At 36.4% G+C, this 23,691-nt stretch overlaps 1 protein-coding gene and 1 non-coding gene across 2 annotated transcripts; one reads left to right on the top strand and one right to left on the bottom strand.

Annotated features, from left to right (window-relative positions):
* Positions 1-661: 661 nt before the first annotated feature.
* LOC130725262 (uncharacterized) lies at positions 662-1,339 on the top strand. The gene is made up of 3 exons (XM_057576508.1): positions 662-736; positions 916-1,175; positions 1,252-1,339. Exons 1-3 carry the CDS (start codon positions 662-664, stop codon positions 1,337-1,339), a joined length of 423 nt encoding a protein of 140 aa, XP_057432491.1.
* A 14,836-nt stretch (positions 1,340-16,175) lies between these two features.
* On the bottom strand, positions 16,176-16,246 carry TRNAG-GCC (transfer RNA glycine (anticodon GCC)). The gene has a single exon. It is a non-coding gene; the product is annotated as a tRNA-Gly (tRNA).
* Positions 16,247-23,691: the final 7,445 nt, after the last annotated feature.

The raw sequence follows: 23,691 nt of genomic DNA, 5'->3' as shown, positions 1-23,691 counted from the left end.
CCCACCCACTTCAAATATAACTTCAGACCCATTAAAAAAATAACTTCTACTCTAACTTCTCACCCACTCTCATCAAAGATCACATCTCTCTTGCTTTGGTTTATTGATGTGGTAAATATTGAACGATCAAACTATCATTTCCTACACCCCACTAACTTCTATGCTTTAAATTTGTTTTTCACAACACACATTTCTATAAATTTCAATATTTTTGCCACTTAATTTCATGTAAGATCACATATCGATCTCATGAACATAATTTTAAAATATATAAGTTAATAGGGAAATATACCCTAACTTTAACAAATATTTTTTTTTAATATTGAAAACATGGTATATTGATATTACGGATTTTAATAGCTAGAAGTGTTGTTACCATAGACACTTTTTTTAATACTTAAAGTGTAGAACCCTCTTATTAGATTTTTTCCTTCTAAAAAGACTAAACCTCCCACCATGTTAAAGGAAATAACCACCTACTCATGTAACTTCCACCATGTCTTTCTACTTTGAAAACCACCCACGATGTATAAGCTCCCCATCATGTTCCAAAAACTTCTTTTCAACCGTAAAAAAAATAACTACCTTCAATGACACTTCTTCTATAAATTCCTCATGTGTCTTCACAATCCATCCATCACAATTCCATCTAAAAATTATCATGGCTCTTAGTCTTACTGTTGACGATTTCCCTTCCATGTCAAAGGAAAAGGATGTGTGGAGGGTTATTGTGAAGGTGGTGCGGAAGTGGTTGATTCCACGTTTCGATCGTATAACCTAACTCAATGGAGTTGATTTTAATAGATGCAAAGGTTCGACTTTCGTGTTGTTTTAAAATGGATATATCTATTCCACTCGACGTTGGTTTAAATTTTCTAAGTCTATCACGCTCACTTACCTGTTTTCAATCTACAGGGTGACAAGATCCATGGCACAGTGCGAAGGACTCATGTTTATAAGTTTAATCCTTTGTTGGTTGAGGGTCGTGTATACATGCTATCATATTTCACTGTTGGTGATAACGCTCTTGATTTTCGTACAACGTCTCATCCTCACAAGATAATCTTTGAGCTTGATTCGGTTGTCCAAACCCAAACTGACGTTTCCATCACTAAGATTCCCTATTCATTTGTTTATGTTTCTGATATCATGTTCACTGATCCAGATCAAATACTGTTAGTCGGTGAGATTTATAACTAAAATTGTATACATCTGTAAAATTATTTGTGATCTACTATATTTTGCTTGCAGATGTGATAGAGATCCTCTCCGACCATGGCGCCGTGCAGGAATTCGAAAAAAATCATCAAGTGCGAAAGATGATTACCATAGAGATTGAACAAGAAGGGTAATTATTAGTATTTTTAACAAAAAAAAAACGCAAAATCTATTGAAATTTTGAATCCATGTCCCAGTTATTGTGAATAATAATTTAATCATAAGTCCGTTGAAAACAGAGTGATGGCTGAGTCTGCATTTTTTGGAAGCTACGTTCAGGAGTTACTCTCTGCTTTATTTTCACGCGATATGACCAATACTTTCTATTTCTTCTTGATAAAAATCTATAGTAAGTATTATGTCTTAAACTTTTGTTACTAGCTGCAAAAACGTCTAAAGAGATAACCTTTTCATATTATAGATTGGATTTTATCGATATACTATCTTGAATAACCAACACACATATTCAACAAAATAACCACCCCACTAACCCCACAATTTAATATTATATATGATTTTTTTTTATAAATAGTTAATTTTTTTATCAAAATAAATATTATATATTAATTTTGATAATAATAACCACCCCACTATGTTTAAAAAAAAAACCCACCCCACTAACCCACAACACATATTTCAAACAAAATAACCACCACCTCACTAACCTCACAACTTAATATCTATGTGAAGTCTATTTTATGTTTTTAATAAAAATGATTTTTTCATCAAAATAAATATTATATCTTAATTTTATTAAGACTACTACCCCACTAACCCACAACACACATTTTTCGACCAAGTAACCACCACCCCACTAACCCCACAACTTAATAGTTGATCCACTCAATCGTTTCCACTTGAGGAGAGTAAACACTAAGCTACCTGGAGAACTACCAAAGTAGAGGGTATCGGTAGAACGGAGATTTCAAAGATGACGTTTCTTTTGTACATGTCTTTTCAATCATTACCACTTAGGAGAGTAAACACTAAGCCATGGAGAACTACCAAAGTAGAGGGTATCGGCAGAACGGGGATTTTAATGCCCATTGAAACTCAATTTTGTTTATTATCATATAAATCTAATCTATACAAATCGATGTACTTGCAGCTTCCTGAGCACAAACTTGGATTCCCTAGATGATCAATATTGAATTTTTTTATTAACACATTAATCTACTCATCAGACTAATCATATATTATATAGGGTAACTGAATTTAATTTTATATAATTCATTAATTGTTGTTGTTTGTTTGTTTGTTTATTTGGGTTGAAATCTTCAATTTACAATTTTTTGTCATTAGTATATTACAATTACGAAATTTTTATCTTTATTTTCGTGCAACCACTATTTCTTTTATATCAATAATCATGGGTAAAATTCGGAAATAAAAACCCGCCATGCAACGCATGGGTGAACACACTAGTATGAAACAAACTTGAATTCCCCGCCAGAATTGAATTTTAATTTTTAACATCTCAACCCGACATAATAACCCAATATGTTTAAACCCGTTCATCAAACTCAGCCCATTTTAACGCCTTTAAAAGCAATTGGACAGTAAATTCCCAATCTGTATGCCCTAGTTTCATCGCCAACCACCACCATCATGGCACGCTCAGGCTCCACCAGAATCGTGATCACTACTTCCAACGGCAACTCCAACACCAACACCGTGATCTCCATGTTTTCAAACCCCTACGCCAGCTTCAACGTGGATTCAAACGGCAACGTTGTCATGTTTTCTTCAACACCAAGAACTCCTCATCATCGTTGGGCAAATCCAACCGTTCCGGCTGCCACCACCACCCGTCAACAAGTTCCGAAGACGGAGACGACGACGCCGAAGAGGAAGTCAAGTTCTGCTTCTAACGATCGTGATGAGAAGAAGAAGAAAACAGTCATCGGGAGTTTTCCATCGTTCGTAACTCACGGCGGCGGCGTGAAGATAGAAAAACAGAGCGGCGGCGGAGGCGGCGTGAGGATTGAAAAACAGAGCGGCGGCGGAGGCAGCGTGAAGATAGAAAAACAGAGCGGCAGCGGAGGCAGCGTGAAGGTTGAAAAAAACGAGGGCGGAGGCAGCGTGAAGATTGAAAAACAGAGCGGCGCCGGAAGCAGCATGAAGATAGAAACACAGAGCGACGGCAGCGTGAAGATGGAAAAACAGCGCGCCGGCGGAGGCAGCATGAAGATAGAAACGCAGAGCGACGACGGCCTACTCAAATAGCACTCACGTTCATGAGATGAATTCTAGGGTTGATATCTTATGTGATACTTGCATTTACTAACGGGTTTTTAAATTACTAAGACAACTATGTTTCTTCGGTCATAGCTTGATCGTTTCTCTACTGGAGTGGTTGCAACACTTTTCACACAATATCCAGAATTCTTTTACTAAATGGATTTTCATCATGAATCTTGCATTATTCAATCTGAAAGAGCATGTTCTTGTCACATTTTTTGCAAGTTCTCAATATAATGGAGTGTATATTCTCAACATCTTCATAATTGTCAACACTTTCAACCACAAGATCATTTATCATCTTGTTAGCCAAGGATGGGTGCCTTTGTAATAGAAAGCCTTGACAATATTTGATGACGTTAATGACATACACTCCAAAGGAATCTACATGGTGATAAGAGTATGCTCTTTCATATTGAATGGTTCAGGATTCATGGTGAAAGGGATTATGAGTCTTGTGGTAGGAAATGTTGTAGCCATCAACTTTCTAACTGGGAGGGAAACAATCTGAGCTAGGATTGGAGAAACACGTTCGTCAATGGAAGGATCACACACATGATATCCAACCCTAGAATCTATGTCATGGATGTGAGTGGTATCTGAGTCTAGTCATCGGTTACTAGAACTGTGGGTCTGACCTCCTCTATAAGAGGATCATCTGCATCCTTTGTGTCATCTACAATGTAATGAAATGAAGACAAAGTAATATTGAAAGAAAAAAAAAAGTGTAGTTTGTATGATTGCTTTGGTGTATATGGCAATAGGCATTATTAGGCACTGATAAGCTGTAGCATAAAAAAGATTTGTTAATTTTTTTCTTTATATCTCATGGTATGTCTATCTTGAAAGAGATAGTAAGTAATCAGGTGAGGGAGAGGCAAGGACGAGATGGAAGAAAGAGACATCATTAGAAAATCCTAACAAAATGGAAGAGGGGAAATAGAATCTGAGTAGCAGAACAGGGAAATTATGGTATGTGGCGGTAGTAGTTGATAAGTTGCTCGTTTTTATGGCTGAGGCTTTCCTTATTTTCAGGTGACATTTCATCTTTTTGTTTGCTGCTTCTCACCACCATCCCAATGTTTTCCATGAAAAATTATTCCTCCTTATAATTACCAGTTTTGGCTCTCTTTTTTACCAACACAGTTCCTGTCAAATTAGTGGAATTACCACTGAATTCCATCGATGGAGCTGGCAGGAACACTTGGTAAAATTCAATTCAATTCAACTACTATTCATGGCTATTAGTATTAATTTGCTTTCCATGATTATTTATATAAAGCATTTTGTTTTTTTATTATTATTGATTATAATGATTTAAGGTGTATTTGGGTGAACAACTTAAATAAGCACTTATGATAATAAGCATTTATTCATAAGCTAATTTGATATAGTTATTGTAATAATAGCTATTTAAGTAAGCCATCTCAAACACATTCATAATCGTTTATACTAGATTAGATCAATTTAGATCAAATAAGCTCTTTCAAACGGGGCTTTTGTAACGATTGAGATTATAACAACGAGTTTGCTACAATGAAACTATGTTTTGGTGATTCAATTTCTTCATGTTTTAAACTACTCTAATTGAAATGTGGTATGCTTATAACAGGTGGCAGAATAGTTGGCAGTTCGTGTGGCGACATTCAGAAGGTCTATTATTCTTTTTTTTTTGGTCAGCAGAAGGTCTATTTCGTCACAATGAAACTATTTTAACTTTTTGTACAGTTTTTAGCGTTTTGTATGACAACGAATGGGCTTAAATATCTATCAGACTCGAACCGTTTCGGTGCAAATGATATCTTTGGTGCAAATGATATCTGCAAAAGATAAATTCAAACAAAATTGGCTTCTGTTTGATGTTTTGGGAGTGTTGTTCTCCTTACTCTACCTGCATGTAATTTTCTTTTTCCGGCTTAGTCCTTTCTTAACAAAAAATAAAGGTAAATTCAATAATGAAGTTAACTTTATATTAGATTACTAAATTTTCACTATCTTAGCTTAAAATTCAAACTTTTGTAATGTTAACTTTTTTTCATTTTCACTATCTTAGCTTAAAATTTAAATTTTTGTTTGACTGAAAATAAAAAAAATCATTTTTTAGGATACAATAATGAAGTTAACTTTATATTAGATCCTCAAAATTTAAACTATCGGTCTACTTTCTCAAATCATTGCTAATATTTGATCATCAAACCAATTACAAAGATGACCATGAGCTTATCCAAAGCAGGTATATATGGTATTTTTAACTTTCATAACCTAATCAATCAATCAATATATATTAGAAAAGAAGAACTTCTATCAGGCTGATTCAGTGACGTGTCATTCTCACGTTAATTCTCATAAAATAAATTCCACGTGTCATTCTCAGGTTAATTCTCATAAAAAAATACATTTTTAAATTTTAGATTTGATTAGGATTTAGGTTGTTTATTTGTTGATTGTATCTTAACTTATTTTTGATTTATTTTTAGAGTATTAATTAATTTTTATGGTATTTTTATTGAATTTTCGGATTTTTAATTAATTCAGGATTTTATGAGTTTTTGTTGTGATTTGCTAGATTTTGATAGTTTTTATCTATATATATTTAGTACCTTTTTAAATTTTAGATTTGATTAGGATTTAGGTTGTTTATTCCATGATTTTATCTTAATTTATCTTATTATTTATTTTTAGAGTATTAATTAATTTTTATGGTATATTTATTGAATTTTCGGATTTTTAATTAATTCGGGATTTTATGAGTTTTTATTGTGATTTGCTAGATTTTTGTAGTTTTTATCTAACTTTTATTATTACATTTTTAAAATTTAGATTTGATTAGGATTTAGGTTGTTTATTTCTTGATTTTATCTTAATTTATCTTATTATTTATTTAATGTTAATTTCAGGAAATATTTTATTCTATTTTAGAGTTATTTTTAGAGTATAAATCAATTAGGATTTAGGTTGTTTATTTTTATCTTAAATTAATTAATACTCTAAAAAAAATCCGAATTTTTATCGTATTTTTATTAAATATTTTTTAAAGATTTTGTTTTGTTTTTATTGTCAATTTGTTAGATAGCCTCTCTTATGTTGTGCTATTTTATCTTAAAACCTGAATTTTAAAAGATTTTTCCTAATTATCTAAGATTTAAATAAATTATTTTTTGAAGGAAGATTTACTACTACTCCTTACTAAATTTATAATGATACTTCTACTCCCCTCTTTGTCACGTTCCATGACTCAATTGGAGAGCTGGCTGGAAAAAGTGGTGAGCATTCTCCCTCTTCCTCTTCAAATTCCCTCTTTGCATAGTTTTGTTTGTGTCTTATCTTATTTTGACTCGGGTTATAGGTGATGGTTCCGCTAATCTACCTACGTGTGTTGCTCCAAAATCAGTTTCTTGATATAATATTGTAAGTTGAAATGATTTTCTTGATCTAAGACATATTATGATTTGTTTTCTCAGACTATGCTAAGGAATGAAGAATGCAGGAGATTTCAAAAAAAATTAGAGAAGAATTGTTGAAGTACATTAAAGGCTCGAGATAGAGTTTGGGAAGGAAAAGCATGTGGCTCAATGCTTTTAATTTCTGAGGTAGGAGAATGAATCCTTTTAGTTAAAAGTTCTTTATGTCTAGCATTTGATTCATAAGATTAATGTATTGGTTTGAAGCTACTTATGTGTCTGTTTTTAATTTTATTCTCTATGTGTTTTGGTTGGTTCAATTAGGCTAATTTGAATCAAATACCTCAAAGAAATCAAGGCACTACTTGAAATAAGGTATGAGAAGCTAGAAGAAGGAAATGAGTTGTAGGCAGGAGAATAGAGAGACAGAGAGAAAGGAGGGTGATTGCACACAAAGAATGCTAATGAAGTGTGTAACACCCCGATTTCGGTGACGTCACTTTAGTAACCAAAAAGAAAACAAAGCGGAAAAACGTGAATATTTTTTTTTTCGATATTTGTTCTAAGTAAATAAAGACTTGACGAAATAAAACTTATTGACGAAAAATAAAAACAACTAATGTACAAATATATTTACAGCCCCCGCTGTAAGTAGCATGTCACGTCACGAGTAACCTCCAGTGACGGAAAAGTAGTGCCCGTGGGCAAAATATGTACAAACCAAAATAAAAGGTCAAGTATTCTGAATACAGTCCTCCAACGAAAGTAGGTCAGCCCAAAAACAGCCCGAAGACCTCCTAGTCCGACCAACTCTCTGTGATTCCCGTAAGGGGAACCACACAAAAAGCTAAAGGCCGGGGACCTACCCTGCCCCAAAATGAGAAACTGAAGACCAGAGCCACAACGCTACTCCTACCCTAATCCTGACTAGAGGAGCACACCACAACACTCCCAACTACGCATCACCATGATCGTCGTCTGAATCTGAATCCAAGACGATCAGGTCTATGACTGCATCTGTCTCCACAGCTGGTCCTGCGGGTACTGAACCCGATCCCAAATCAACAGCAGCCGCTACGGTGGGTGAGCTAGAGTCCGACGAAGTCCCTCCCACAGGCACTTCCTCCGAGGGGTCCTCGTCGTCCGAAGGCGACGGTGGTGGTGGTACTACGACTCCAGGTCCACAGTGCACACCTGGTGGTAAGTTGAAGCTGATGGTGCAGCGTCTCAAAACTCCATGCGTCAAGTTTCCCATCCTATCGACGCGGTCCTCCATTATTCGCCCCGAATAGATAGCTCGGTGACCGGCGGGGTCGACCACCCATGAGCCCGGGGTGTCCTGATCCAACATCTCGAACCTAGTCCCCCCCCCCCCGAAGGGACGACCATCTCGAACCAATCCGGCATAAACATCTGACAAAAGGCGTAGTCCGCCCAAACACACACAGAAGGCGCGAGGGTCAACTCCAAAGAATTACATAAGTAATACACCTAGTAGATAAAGTTTAAGGGATAGCTACTTAGGCTTAGTAGTTAGTGATAGCGTCATAACATTGTATATCTCCCAATGAATATAAATGACAATAATAACAATTAACATGCATCAAGTGAGATTAACAAATATCAATCACACTCGGCAACTAAGTCAGTATGCATGTTGCATGAATGAGATGCCGGTTGACAAGATGCATTCCGGAGGGATGGGCACCATCGAGTCAGCCCTAACACCGGCCAAGGTGGGACCATTTCTGCTCGGGCGTCTCTTATACCAAACAAAATGTAGTCAGATCAGCAGTGAACCCGTAGATCTGCCATTTCCGTCTGCTACTAAGAATCACAGTGTTCTTATATGGAAATCCGGGTCTTAGGACCATTTTGGAATCCATCGAGGTCCGACTTCCTGCCGTGTATTAACCTCAAAATGTGTGAATGAATGCAACGTGATTAGCCAAACAACGTCTCCGACCTCACTCGTCACGTCGTCACGTGTTCTAGCTAACTTATTGTCTCTAAAAAGAATACCCTAAGGTAAAAGTCGATTCTGCGACAAAAGACAATTAATTATAAAAAGAGTGCAATCACTCATGATAACTTCTCGAGTCATCTGACTCATCTAATTCCGATGGTCAAAAACTGCTCAGCGAGCGAAGAGTAACAATGTACTTGGAAACTTATAGTTCCTTGACTTATCCTTTAGATAGTCCAATAAATAAACTGCTCATCGAGCAAAGAGTACAAAATACTCAGAAACTTATTAGTTTTCCTAAATCTTGGATTCGGCGACACTTCTCATTTTCCAAAGCTAATATCCAAACCCTAAGCTTTCATCTGAGGTTGTTATCATTATTTAAAGGGTTCAGAGGTTGTTTAATGTATTATGAATTTTCCTTATGAAATGGTTTACATTTAGTTTCGTCTCTAATCTTATGAGTTGAAAAGATCCCATAATCCCAATTAATTCCCAGAGAAGGTCTCGATCCACTAAAATATCATTAAGGGCCCGAACCTCGGTCCGTCCCGTCAATCTTTCCCAAAGTCTCATGATAAGTTCTGACATAACTGCCCGTTTAACCTCTCTGACGTACAACAGATATATGTGTAATTTCATATTCAAAGTAACACAATCCAACAGTCATGGCACATATATCAACACATCCTAGATTAACCATTTAGCACATAGCATGTAAATCAATATCAACACATCCTAGATTAACCATTTAGCACATAGCATGTGAATCAATCTCAAAAACAATTCAAGCGATAAATGATTATCAATTGTCAGCCGTAGCCTCAGAAAACATTTTTCCCAGTCAAACACAATCAAGTGCATAAACAGTAAATCAAGTCGAATTCGTCGACACCTAAAGCATTATCTAGTATTCAGTGAGTAGCCCTCACCTGTAGTTCTTCCAGCGTGTTCCTCAACCTTTCCTTCACAATCTTCCTCCTCGGCTCCACAGAATTCCTCAAACGAACCTTAGAGCAAAATCACAGAATTCAATCACAATGAGTCAGAAACTCAGCAAACAATAAGTACTAGGGTTACACGAAGCATTATAAACTCCGAAGTACGATAATCTAACGCGTTAAGGCAAGTTTTCGAAAAACAAAATTTTCCTCCCCCCCTAGGAGTGCTCTCGGCCACACATCATAATTGTGTGCGCCGATTTTTCTTCGATCAAACTTGGTTCCTAGGTTATCATTAGTTGTAACTAAGACGAATCAAAGCTCGGAAAAATTTTCGGATCGAAAACTGTCGCAGGGGTATTTTGGTCAATATTTTTAGCTCAGAATTTCAAAATTGGAGTTTCGAAAAAAAAATTGGATGGGGACGTCACCAACGACGTTTATGACAACTAATCCTACTAGCGCTAAGCTAAGTCGAGAGTTTTAAACCGAAAGAACGAAACTTTGCCTCAAAATGGGTTTTTCAAGCAGAATTGGAATTCGGCGACATTCGGCAAAATGTAATCCGCTAGAAGTACTCTTGGGCACGTAGGGAATATGTTTAGACACTAAAATCAAGTTATTTGGACAGTTTTACAAAAAGCTCAAAACTTTGAGCACAGAAAGACATAGAGAAAGACGACAGAATTGACGATCAGAAGTGAGAGATAGCATCTATACCTCGATGTCTTCGAATAGAAACGAACGGTGCAGCGATCGGGCAAGAAACGGCGAAAATCTCTTCCTCCCTCCTTCTCCTTCAAGCTCGCGGGTTTGGGTAAGAAATGGGTGAAGTTTTTGAAAAATTTTCATTTTCTTGATATTTATAGGTTTTGGGAAATGCGGAAAAATGAAAATTTCGTGATTCCGATTTTTCCTGCGCATTCCTCCGTATATTCTAAGATAGGTTCTGGCGACAGAATTCCAGAACTCAAAACAGGTTTCTTGGAATTAAAGCAAACGATCCAAAGTCGGTGTAAATCGATTTTACCCGAAAAGTTACTTTTTGCAGTTGATGTCGGATGAGAAAACTTCGTTCTGAAGAAAGATTAGAAATATCAAGAGAAATAGGCGTACGCAGGTGGAATCTTCGTTTGAAGCTCCGAATAGAAAAAGTCTTCATCGTCCGTTGATTTTAGGTTTCTTGAACTATCAGTGATTTAGTTTCGGCAAACTTCCGAGTATTGGAATTTGACCTTCGTACATTCCAGGGTTTCGTATCGAAACGCTTGTCATGGAAAGGAATAAGAGAAATTCTTATATTCCTCTTGAAGATTTTTGGAATTTATTCCTATAGTGTTCCAAGGGTTAAATTAATCTTTTCCTAAGGTTTTTGTCCTAGGCGTAAACGAATAATACTTGCGTCATAAGTTTCGTCGATTCGAATCTTGTCCTTAACCTTCTCGTGAAATATCTTCTCCATACATTTATTCCATTTAATAAACGTTTATCCAGTTTCCTTACTTCACGTTACATCGAATTTATTCGTGAATAAGAGATTTCACTAATTTATTCTAAGCTTAAAAACTTGGGTCTCACAAAGTGGATATGTTACTTTCAAACAAAAGCTATATTGGATAAGATTTGAAAAATAATTTAAAGAAATTTTAAAATTATTTTCCAAGAACTCCTATGCCATTTTGTTATAGCCTTGCTAAACTATTCAACTAGGTTCTCTAATGCTTTGTTTGATATGGTAGTGAAAGAGAAGAGAGAAATAGAGGAGAGAGAGATAAGAGTTAGTGTGTTTGATTGGCGAGGGATGAGAGATAAAGGGGGCAGATTTTGTGGGTCCAATGAATTTTTTCAATCTTCTCATTTTGAGTAGACATAGAACAGAGTTTGATCAATTTTTTTAGCTTTCCAATTGTAATCTTATTAATTTTTTTGGTTATTGGGAGGGAGTAATCTTATTAATTTATTAAGCCTATCATTGTTTTTATATTTTGATATTTTTATTTTTATTTAAATGTCGATTCATGGAAAACTAATTCCCTCTCTTATTCTTTATTTAACCTAACGATGGGAGAGAATCTACGTCATTCTTTCTCTACTATCACAGCTCTCATACAAACAACTTATATAATTTACTCTATACCACACGTATTTCTCTATACTCATCACATTTTGTTATATTTTTTATTGATGTCAACTCCAACAATCAATTTGCCGTGCAACGCACGGGTAAAAAACACTAGGGGATAAACAAGGGGTAGTTTCAAACTCCAAGCGCAATGTTGTCTACCAAGAAGTTTTTGAGAACATATGAGTGGTTAGTTTAGTTTTTTATCTTAATAGTTTTTTTAATACAAACTGACTTCTAAGTGACCTAACTTTATTTCATTGTTAACATGATGTCTATGACATCTTATAAGTTGATGAACATCTGATGCAAAAATATTATTGTCGGTTTAAGGTTCGTTCTATTTTCCCTTACAATGAAATAATTCTTTATTGATTAAAACAAGTATGTACAAAGTCTGATATATATCTTCAATTTTGTAGGCACCTTGCAATATTGGCTCAAACATGGATGACTTGAAATAAAAAAAATGAGGTCATACTTTATGATTTATCTTTCACAATTCAGATTTGTGCTACTATCACATTCTTTTTTTTCCATGATTAATATGTATTTATCATCTACTTTATTGGTGATTCTTTTTTGTCCACTTTCCTTAGCATTTCAGACTCTTCTATTTCATCTGTTGTTTAATAATCACTTTTTTTTTAAAATTAAATATGTAACAGGATCACAGTTGTTATCTAATGGATTGACACGTTGAATTTTTTGAAAAAGAATCACGTGCTATTTCTTCCATTTTCAAAAAAAGAATAATTTTTTAATGAATGTATTAAGGGTGGAATCACGTTGTGGTAATAGGACAGTCGTCACCCTTAGACACAAAATTGTTACTTGATATACTATAAAAGATAATAAACTCCCTATATATTTCGGCCCTTCTCCTTTAGAAGGCAAACTTCAAGTAGCCTAATCAATATATATTTCTTACACATTTTATTATTATATGCAACTAAAGTAGTATTGACAAACCACTAATAAAAAAGTCAGACTCTTTTTTCCGAAAGATAAATATATATATATATATAATATAATATAATATAAAAAGGCTTGAGAGCAAACTCTTAAGCAGGAAATACAAACCAACCAACACCGGCGGCAAAAACCCGAAAGCACACCCAAAGATCGAGCCAGACAAAAACCAAACAGAAGAAACCCGAAGACAGAAAGATAGGAAAACCTAGAAAGTGCCGGAAAGAAAACAGGACAGAGCAAACCAACCAATAAAAAAATTCCGATATATTTCCTAAATTTTGTAGGTACCTTGCAATATTGACTCAAACTTGGATGACTTGGTATAAACACAAAATGATGTCATACTTTATGATTTATCTTTTACAATCCTGATTAGTGTTACTATCACATCCTTTTTTTTCCATAATATGTTTTTATCGTCTGCTTTATTGGTGATTCCTTATATCTATTATTTGTGTCATTGTTTTCATGTTCATGAAGAATGTGAAACGATTTCATCTTGATCTCAATCAGGCTTAGATGACAAGTCTTTTGGTCCACTTTGCTTAGCATTTGAGACCCTTCTATTTCATATGTTGTTTAATATATTTTAAATAATCAAATAATTGATTGATGTATCAAATACGATAGACAAATTCCCCGTGCAACGCGCGGGTAAAAAACACTAGTATAATAATAATAATAAAGTAGCTAAAACAGAGATAATAATAATAATAATAATAATATTATTATTATTATTATTATTATATTTAACTAGAAGAAATATACCACAAATAACTCCAATTCCTATTATACTCAAATATTATAACTATTTATAAGAAAACTATAAAATTCAAATAATTTCCTAAAGTCTTTTTATTTTTAGTACATGTTTGTAAATCTTTAAACAGTTGATTCAAGTCAATCAATTTTAGAAAGAAGCTTATGTGAGTAGTTTTTGATACTAGAATTGATTATAAGAAAAAGAGAGTTGATTCAATAGTTTATTGATTTTGCCTATGTATAAGTTCTGCTGCCATGGTATTGTCTACTACAAACAATTGAATTAAGCAATATATTTTGAAGTGTTTTTTATGATACAATATTATTTTTTCATAAAGTTTATTATATATATTTTTTTCGAAGATCTTTGAGGAATCTCATTATGTAAATTTATAAATATGGATCTGTATGTTTTTTTCTTTTCAATTTTTCTAATCTTTTTAAATTCTTTGAATTTTGATAAAGCAATTGCGGTTGTCAATTAAGAAAAATGATTTAAAATTATACAGCATGTAAGATCAAGGTTTGATCAGTGGTTGCATCTCTATGTTTTGATGATTACAATTAAGGTTTGTGATGATGAACAATTGTGGTACCCTAACGTTTGTCTTTCTAAGTTGTGACAAACAGGTTCTGAATCTGACCCAAGTCTATCCATTCAGAAGAAATAGAACCAAGGGATACTAAAAAGAGAACCTTAAAGCGCACCATGTTCGTTCAGAACAGTGGCAAATCCTTCAGAAGTTCTGAAGATACAAGTTCTCAAGAGGATCTGAAGAACCAGAGTCAGAAGTTCTGAAGACCAGATGTTCCAGTGGAACGGTCCAGAAGCAGAAGACTCAAGTTCTGAAGACTGGCAAGAAGTTGGTTCTGAAGACCCAAGCTATTCTAGCTCTGACAATCAGAAGTTCTGAGGAACTTGTTCAGAAGCAGAAGTTGCAAGGTCGGAAGAATCCAAGCTTCAATGTGACGATGATCAGAAGCTTCACCAACGTTCATCTGAAGCTCCTTGATCACAAGTCAACTGGTGAAAGGACAGGTCGCTATCACAGTACAACGACGTACAAGTCTCAGTCTGTCCGCCACCTACCTTGTATAGCCTAGCAGTCTGATATTACAGAATTGCCACTCCAACGGATAAAACCCTAGCAACGGCTACATCACAAGTCTTGGAGTATATAAAGGCTGAAGAAAGAAGAAAGAAGTTAAGAAACTTTGCTGAAAACATTCAACATATACGAACCAATCTCTTAGCATTATTTCTTCACCGTTCTTAAACATATGAGTTTACTACTAGCTTTTTAGAAGCACTCATTGTAAACCCGAAACCTTTTACACTTCATTGTAAAGTTCCTTAAGAGACCAAGGTTGGTCGGATCTTGAGAGGACTGAATCAAGGTTGATTCAGTGTTTTGGCTAGTCTTAAGAGGATCGGTAGATCGGCTTCTTAAGAGGATACTAGTGAGAAAATCAGTGTATTGTTAGTCACTTAGCAGTTTGCAAAGTGCAGTTGTAACACTCATTGATTCTAGTGGATTGCCTTCATCAGAAGAAGGAAGAAATCACCTTCACAGGTGGACTGGATTAGCTTGAGCTTTTATCTCAAGTGAACCAGGATAAAATACTTGCGTGCTTTACTTCTTATCAGCACTTAGTTTTTTATCTTTGAGTTTTGAAAAAGCTTAAAAAGTATACCCGTGATTCAAAAACTCTATTCAAACCCCCCCTTTCTAGTGTTTTTCGCACCTTCACAACATACAATACAATACAATTATTATTATTATTATTATTATTATTATTATTATTAACTAGAAGAAATATACCACAAATAACTCCAATTCCTATTATACTCAAATATTATAACTATTTATAAGAAAACTATAAAATTCAAATAATTTCCTAAAGTCTTTTTATTTTTAGTACATGTTTGTAAATCTTTAAACAGTTGATTCAAGTCAATCAATTTTAGAAAGAAGCTTATGTGAGTAGTTTTTGGTACTAGAATTGATTATGAGAAAAAGAGAGTTTATTCAATAGTTTATTGATTTTGCCTATGTATAAGTTCTGATGCCATGGTATTGTCTACTACAAACAATTGAATTAAGCAATATATTTTGAAGTGTTTTTTATGAGACAATATTGTTTTTTCATAAAGTTTATTATATATATTTTTTTCGAAGATCTTTGAGGAATCTCATTATGTAAATTGATAAATATGGATCTGTATGTTTTTTTCTTTTCAATTTTTCTAATCTTTTTAAATTCTTCGAATTTTGATAAAGCAATTGCGGTTGTGAATTAAGAAAAATGATTTAAAATTATACAACATACAATACAATGATATTTTTTTATTAATTTTACACCTCTTTTAATTTAATTGAAACCCTTATGTTTTCAATTTCCATGTAAATGTGTGGTATGAAACTTTTTGAAAAAAATAAAAAGGAAAAGAAAGAGGAGCTCAGAAACAGTAGCGTTTTCATCCAAATGATCAGATAGTGATGGACCCACCATCATAGCTGGTAAATCATCATAGCTACCTCATTTTGTGCACCAGCCGGGAATCGAACCCGGGTCTGTACCGTGGCAGGGTACTATTCTACCACTAGACCACTGGTGCTTGTTGTACATTACGTTGCTTTTTATATTTATAATTCAAGTAAAGCCATGGAAATTAGTGAATTTTCCCAACAGGGGACGTATAGTCCTAGAGATGCCTGATTCAAATTTTGAATTGAGCTAATTTTTTAGAGTGCGACTGAGTTTTTTTTCCCGTAGAACCAGGCGTGTAATATTAATTAACATAAAAAGACTCCCTTAAGGCACCAGGTGCAGACGGATTTCAGGCTTTCTTCTGCAAGCAGTATTGGCATATAGTTGGACATGATCTTCATCACATGGTGGCGAAGGCTTTCTCACAGGGTAGGGGGGATCCTACGCTTCTTGAGACGCTCATCTTCCTGATCCTAAAGGTGGACAATCCTCTCTGATTTAAGGATCTTCGGCCTATTAGCTTGTGTAATGTGGCATATAAGGTGATAACTAAGGTGTTGGTCAATCGATTATGGCCGCTCCTGAATGATCTTGTTGGCCCTCTCCAAGGTAGCTTCATTTCGGGAAGAGGAACGAAGGACAATATCATATTAGCACAAGAAGTCATGCATACAATTCATACTTTCAAGTGGCGAGGAGGATTGGTAGCTCTGAAAGTGGACTTAGAGAGAGCTTATGACCGAGTGAGTTGGGATTTTCTTCGGGCAACGCTATATGATTTTGGCTTTCTACTGTCGATTGTTGATTTAATCATGTGGGGGGTCCAAGCCTCTATCTTTATCTTGTGGAATGGTGCTAAGCTTGACCCGTTTACACCCCAACGAGGCCTCCGCTAAGCGGATCCCCTCTCACCATACCTCTTTGTCTTGTGCATGGAGCGCTTAGCTCTCCTTATACAACAACGTGTTGATGAGGGAGTATGGAAACCTGCCCGTATAAAAAAGGAAGGTATTGGCATATCACATCTTTTCTTTGCAGATGATGTTTTATTGTTTTGCCAAGCTAATAAGGAGCAATTGCGAGTGGTGTCCAACACTCTTAAAGAGTTTTGTGAAGCGTCTGAGATGCGAGTGAATCTGGAAAAGTCAAGAATTTTATGTTCTAAGACAGTGGCCCCATCAATGCAATAAGAGTTCTCTTCCATGCTAGGAATCCAGCGAGCTAGCAACCTCGGCAAGTATCTAGGGATCCCTTTGTTGAAAGGAAGGGTCACTACAGATTTCTTCGTACCAATCATGGAGAAGGTGAATGCTCGGCTGGCCTCTTGGAAAACTCGCATGTTGAACAGGGCAGGGAAACTTTGTCTAGCTAAATCAGTGTTGTCATCAATTCCAGTTTATGCCATGAAAGCTCTCTAGCTTCCTCAAACCGTCTGCGATTTCATCGACGGGAAAATCCGTAGCTACATTTAGACGAAAGAAGGCAATGATAGAGGTTGGAGTTTGGTGCCTTGGCATATTGTGACACAGCCCAAGGCTCATGGAGGTTTGGGGGTCAGGAGCGCGAGAGAGAATAATGTTGCAATGCTAGGTAAAATGGTGGATAATCTACTCCATGATTATCATAAACCTTGGGTGCTAGCCATGTCTCAAAGGTATCTTCAATTTGATTTAGTTCTTCAAGGCAAGTGCAAGAATGAGGATTCCTATTTGTGGAGGAGCATTATGCGCGCGAAGTATTATGTAGTAGGTGGCTTTCAACCTCAGCTTGGGAATGGATCTTCATCGTTGTGGTACTCGAATTGGCTTGATTCAGGGAGACTATGTGATAGGATTGATTTTGTGCATATATCAGATACCACTTTGACAGTTGCAAGCCTTTGGAAGGATGGAAGTTGGAATTTTGATCTCTTAGCTACAATTTTGCCTCCTGATCTTGTAGCAGGAATTTCCAGTGTTAAAGTCCCTCACACATGTACTGTTCCATATGCCATTCGCTGGCGGCATAGCCCAAATGGGAATTATACTCCCAGCTCCGCATATCACAGCTTAACTATCGTAGAGGAATGGGGAATAGGGAGCTGGAGAAGGATTTCGAAGGCGAAGGTCCTAGAAAATATTCGCTTTTTTCTTTGGCTTGTTAGTCACAGTGAACTCCCTACAAATGCAAAACGATTTCAGTGTCACCTTGCAGCTAGTGCTTCGTGCCCACGGTGCGATTCGGATGTCGAAGACCTGGACCATATCTTCCGCTGGTGCCCTGCCTCATGTGGCCTCTGTGTAACATCCCGACTTGACGACTGACCTCACGGTAACAACACGAGTCTTTTCAGCGCGCTTTGTCCTCACTCGTGCGCTTCCTGGGAAAACTTCCCAGGAGGTCACCCATCATAATATTGCTCCAAGGCTAGCACACTTAACCATGGAGTTCTTATGAGTTGGGCTCCCGAAAAGAAGTTGCAACTTGTTGTTATGAGTAGTACCAATCAAATCTCGTATGCCCCCCTCAACTGTATAGTCCATCCCTATACAGTCTTGGAATACCTCTTGTTCGGGTGTGAGATCGGTTCATTCATGTGCCCCTCCGCCTAGAAGCCTGTCAGGAGCCGCTCCTTGTCCGTGCCTCACTGCACCGGCGATCACTCCCCGCCCTCGTCGGCCCCGGGTGTCACAGGGAGGGCGGGGAGTGATCGCCGGTGCAGTGAGGCACGGACAAGGAGCGGCTCCTGACAGGCTTCTAGGCGGAGGGGCACATGAATGAACCGATCTCACACCCGAACAAGAGGTATTCCAAGACTGTATAGGGATGGACTATACAGTTGAGGGGGGCATACGAGATTTGATTGGTACTACTCATAACAACAAGTTGCAACTTCTTTTCGGGAGCCCAACTCATAAGAACTCCATGGTTAAGTGTGCTAGCCTTGGAGCAATATTATGATGGGTGACCTCCTGGGAAGTTTTCCCAGGAAGCGCACGAGTGAGGACAAAGCGCGCTGAAAAGACTCGTGTTGTTACCGTGAGGTCAGTCGTCAAGTCGGGATGTTACAATTGGTATCAGAGCCGACCTCTCCCAGTACGGTGTGGTTCGGGGACGAACCAAGCGGAAGTTGGTGGGCCTGTGACGCCCGGGGCCGACGAGGGCGGGGAGTGATCGCCGGTGCAGTGAGGCACGGACAAGGAGCGGCTCCTGACAGGCTTCTAGGCGGAGGGGCACATGAATGAACCGATCTCACACCCGAACAAGAGGTATTCCAAGACTGTATAGGGATGGACTATACAGTTGAGGGGGGCATACGAGATTTGATTGGTACTACTCATAACAACAAGTTGCAACTTCTTTTCGGGAGCCCAACTCATAAGAACTCCATGGTTAAGTGTGCTAGCCTTGGAGCAATATTATGATGGGTGACCTCCTGGGAAGTTTTCCCAGGAAGCGCACGAGTGAGGACAAAGCGCGCTGAAAAGACTCGTGTTGTTACCGTGAGGTCAGTCGTCAAGTCGGGATGTTACACTCTGGAACCAGTTCTGTTCATTACTTCCTCCTCTAGCCGTTCAGATTGAGTTATCTACTTGGCTCCATGGCACTCTGACCCACCGACACTGTACTCTTGGCATTGCTATACTATGGTGGTTGTGGCGCTGGCGTAACAACCACGTTTTTTAAGGTCAGAAGTGGTCACTCAACCAGGTCTTGCGTTGTACGCTGCGTGATGAGGAGCTATAGCGCCAGTCGCTGCAATCAGGTCTGTTGCAGGAGGGAGAGAACATCATGCCTTCTAGTTTAACTTATTCAACCGCAGTTTAGATTTATGTTGATGGTAGCTGGAACCCGACAAGGGGGATGATGGGTTGTGCGACGGTTATTCGGCATAGTGGTGGTCATTGGCTATCAGGCGTGTCACTGAGTCATAGCCATGGCAGGGCTTTTCTTGCTGAACTCTTGGCTGTGGAACTAGGACTCAACCATGCAATTGAACTTGGACACACGGACGTGATTTGTTTCACTGATTGCTTGCAAGTGGCATCTGTCCTTCAACCATCCTTTGATACAACTCACTACTGGGATCGTCAAGTCATTGATCGTGTGTGCTGCACCATGGGAGGTACACGCCATTGTGGGATTAGGAGTATTGAAAGGGAGAGAAATAACACGGCCGACCAACTGGCACGGGAAGTGGCTAGTGAGGGGTCGCAGCGACGTGTTTGGAGCAACCCTCCATCAAATGTCTATGCTTCGCTTTATTTAGATGCATCTAGTTAGTTTTGTTTTGTCTTTAATCTTCCTCCTGTAACCAAAAAAAACTAACATAAAATGACGGGGATCAGTCATCTAATAGATAAGACCTAGATAGAAAGGCCCCTCCTCAACCCATACATTATCAAGAGAAAACACTGTAATTCCGTTGCAGATTGGCTCGCTTCGGCATCCCTTAGCTTTCCTTTTGGTTTTCATTCTTTGTTATCTCCCTTTGGGGAATGTCACCGTTTGTTGAGCCTGGATCTTGAGGGCGGGATTTCCCCGCTTCCTCCTGAGTCGGGTGTTTAGTTGTTTTTGCTTTTCGGGGCTTTGTCATCTCCTTGTAACAAAAAAAAATATATAAGAGAAAACAAGTTTCAACATAAAATCAATAGCCATGTTACATTCGCGTTTCACATGAACAAAAGAGTGTGTATCGAAAAATGAAAAAAGCCTCTTATCGGATTTGAATCGATGACTTACGCCAGACATAAGAATCTTGCAGAATATAGAGTATTTGTTTCACTATTTTAATCTTAAGAAAGTGAAACAAATATTCTATAGGGTACGAAACCCTAATTCAACGATGAGATTTACCAATTTAAGCCAAATAAGAGAGTTTAGTTTTGAATGTTTTAAAGCATAACCGTTTGACCCAAAAAATAAATTGCAAGGAAGGGAACTGATCTTCTCATTGTTATTTTGCCTGATAATAACAACTCTCTCTATTGTATGATGCTTTGAGTGATCTTTGTATCTTCCCTTTCTAATGATAAGGTATCCAAACATATAATGATATATTATGCAAGTGACGTCTAAAGTATATGTGAGATTGATCTTGGGCTTATTTTCCAATGTTGTTTGACCAAACATGTTTTTAAGATGAGCAAGAACTACCTTTCAAATGTTGCGTTTAATTAAGGTGAAGGTGAGAGGTAGGATGTTGGAACATTGTGCTTGTTGTAGTTGTTCGACACTTTTTAGTGTAACATTACAATTCTTTTTTAAAGTAGTTTTTTTTTCCTGTTTTGTCATCATTTCTCCCTTACGTAATTTTATTTATCGATCTATGACTCTTGGTCATCAATCTACAATAATATTTTAATTATGTGTTTTCTCATAGAAAAATTTAGTATCACAAAAATAATACTCCTTATTAAAAAGATAGAAAATTTATTGTAGGTTTATGACCAAGCGTCATAGATCGATCAAAAAAATTATGCAAATGAGAAATGGTAACAAAACAAAAAAACAACTACTTTGAAAAAGAATTGTAATGTTACACTAAAATATGTCTAAAACCTACAACAAGCATAATATTCCTACATCCTACCTCTCACCTTCACATTAATTCTTGACGCAACATTTGCAAGATACTGCTTGCTCATTTTAAAAACATGTTTTGTCAAACAACATTGAAAGCAAGATGAGTCTCATATACTTTTGAGGCTACTTACATCACAAATTATTACATGTTTGATTGCCTAATCACTAGAAAGGAGAGGTACAATATAAGTCAAAGCACCATTACATAAAGAGATCCATTAGTATCAAGAGAAATAATAATGAGAAGATCCAGGTCCCTTCCTTCCATTTTATTTTTGGCATCATCATACTGTGTCTTCAGAACCTTCTCCACATGATCAAGTCTAGCACTTCAAAACCTTCTTGTCGAGCATCGACTTGATCAAGTGGAGAAGGTTCTGAAAACACGGCATGATGATGCCAAAAATAAACTGCAAGGAACAAAACTGATCTTCTCATTGTTATTTTTCCTGATACTAACAACTATCTCTATTGTATGATGCTTTGAATAATCTTTGTATTCTTCATTTTCTAATGATCAGGTATCCAAACATATAATGATATATTATGCAAGTGACGTCTAACGTATATGAGAGATTGATCTTGGGCTTATTTTTCAATGTTGTTTGACCAAACATGTTTTTAGATGAGCAAGCAGTACCTTGAAAATGTTTCGTTGATAATTAACGTAAAGGTCAGAGGTAGGATGTAGGAACATTGTGCTTGTTGTAGTTGTTAGACATTTTTTTAGTGTAACATTACAATTATTTTTTAAAGTTGATTTATGTTTTGTCATTTCTCCCTTACATAATTTTATTTATTGATCTATGACTCTAGATCATCAACCTACAATAATATTTTAATTATGTCTTTTCTAATAAGGATTAATTATTTGCTGTGATATTAAAATTTTCTATAATTATATGCATTTAGTAAATTTAATTCATTGGTGATTTTTCAATAAAATTTTCCTTTGATTTCTTATTTAATGAGTTGGATTTTGTGTGGTTAATTTAGAGTTCATTGGTCAAATGGTTTTTCTCAAAAACATAAAAATAAAAAAACTAAAGTTCGTTTTATTTGGGCTTAAACTGGTAAAACTCATTATTAAATTAGGGATAGAGAAAGTTGTTAAATGGACATTAAATTAAACACGACTAAAGTAAGACAAGATTTAAAAATATAAAAGTGTCAGGACATTCAAACGAAGACATAGCTACTAGAAGCTTGAGAGAATGAAAACATACATGCAGCCAAAGCCATTGACATATCGAGTCGAAATTCCTTGTCATTGATAAAAGAAAAATTGGAAGAATTCAAAACAAAAATAGGAATGAAGCATCATTTTCGAAATCTCAAACCCATAACATGAAAAAAATCCTAAATTATAAGTTCTAGTTTTCTCTCATCTTTCTCAATTTTCTAGAAAACTCAGATAGAATAAGAGATTGAAAACACAAGTTACTCACATACAACCAAAAAGAGTAGAAAATTACCAGAGAATGTTGTTGGGGGCGGTTCTTAGTGAACTTTTGAAGGTCTGAATTTTGCAAACATTCACCTGGCAATCAGCAACATGCAACGGGAAATAGAGAGGAGAAATAAGTGAGATGAAAAGGATACTAAAGCTAAAAGGAAAAAAAAAAACCTATATAGAATGAGATATCGATAACAAAAATCACCCACATACAACCAAAAAGAGTGGAAATTTACCAGAGAAAGTTTTTGGGGTGGTTATGAGTGGACTTTCGAAGATCTGAATTATGCAAATATTCACATGGTAATATGCAACATGCACCCGGAAAAAGAGAGGATAAATAAATAAGATGAAGGGAGTAATAAAACTAAAAGAAAAAAAAAGACCAAAATCAACCTATACACACCGAACCAAAGCTTCTATGCAACCACCTGTAAGAAGAACAAGATTGTATGTGTGCATGTGTACGAGAGGTTCATATCAAGGGTGTATTATATCAGATCCCAAATATAAACAAATGATACAATCAAATCGTCCATAAGTATCAAATA

The sequence above is a fragment of the Lotus japonicus genome, chromosome 6 (assembly GCF_012489685.1).
Source record: "Lotus japonicus ecotype B-129 chromosome 6, LjGifu_v1.2".
Lineage (NCBI taxonomy): Eukaryota > Viridiplantae > Streptophyta > Magnoliopsida > Fabales > Fabaceae > Lotus > Lotus japonicus.
This window is presented reverse-complemented; position numbering and strand designations above follow the sequence as displayed.

Bases quoted from the DNA above. Each gene is read 5' to 3' on its own strand.
- LOC130725262 (XM_057576508.1), top strand. From the start codon at position 662: ATGGCTCTTAGTCTTACTGTTGACGATTTCCCTTCCATGTCAAAGGAA. The intron at 737-915 runs GTGGTGCGGAAG...TTCAATCTACAG, and splicing joins TGTGGAGGGTTATTGTGAAG to GGTGACAAGATCCATGGCAC. The intron at 1,176-1,251 runs GTTAGTCGGTGA...TTTTGCTTGCAG, and splicing joins ACTGATCCAGATCAAATACT to ATGTGATAGAGATCCTCTCC.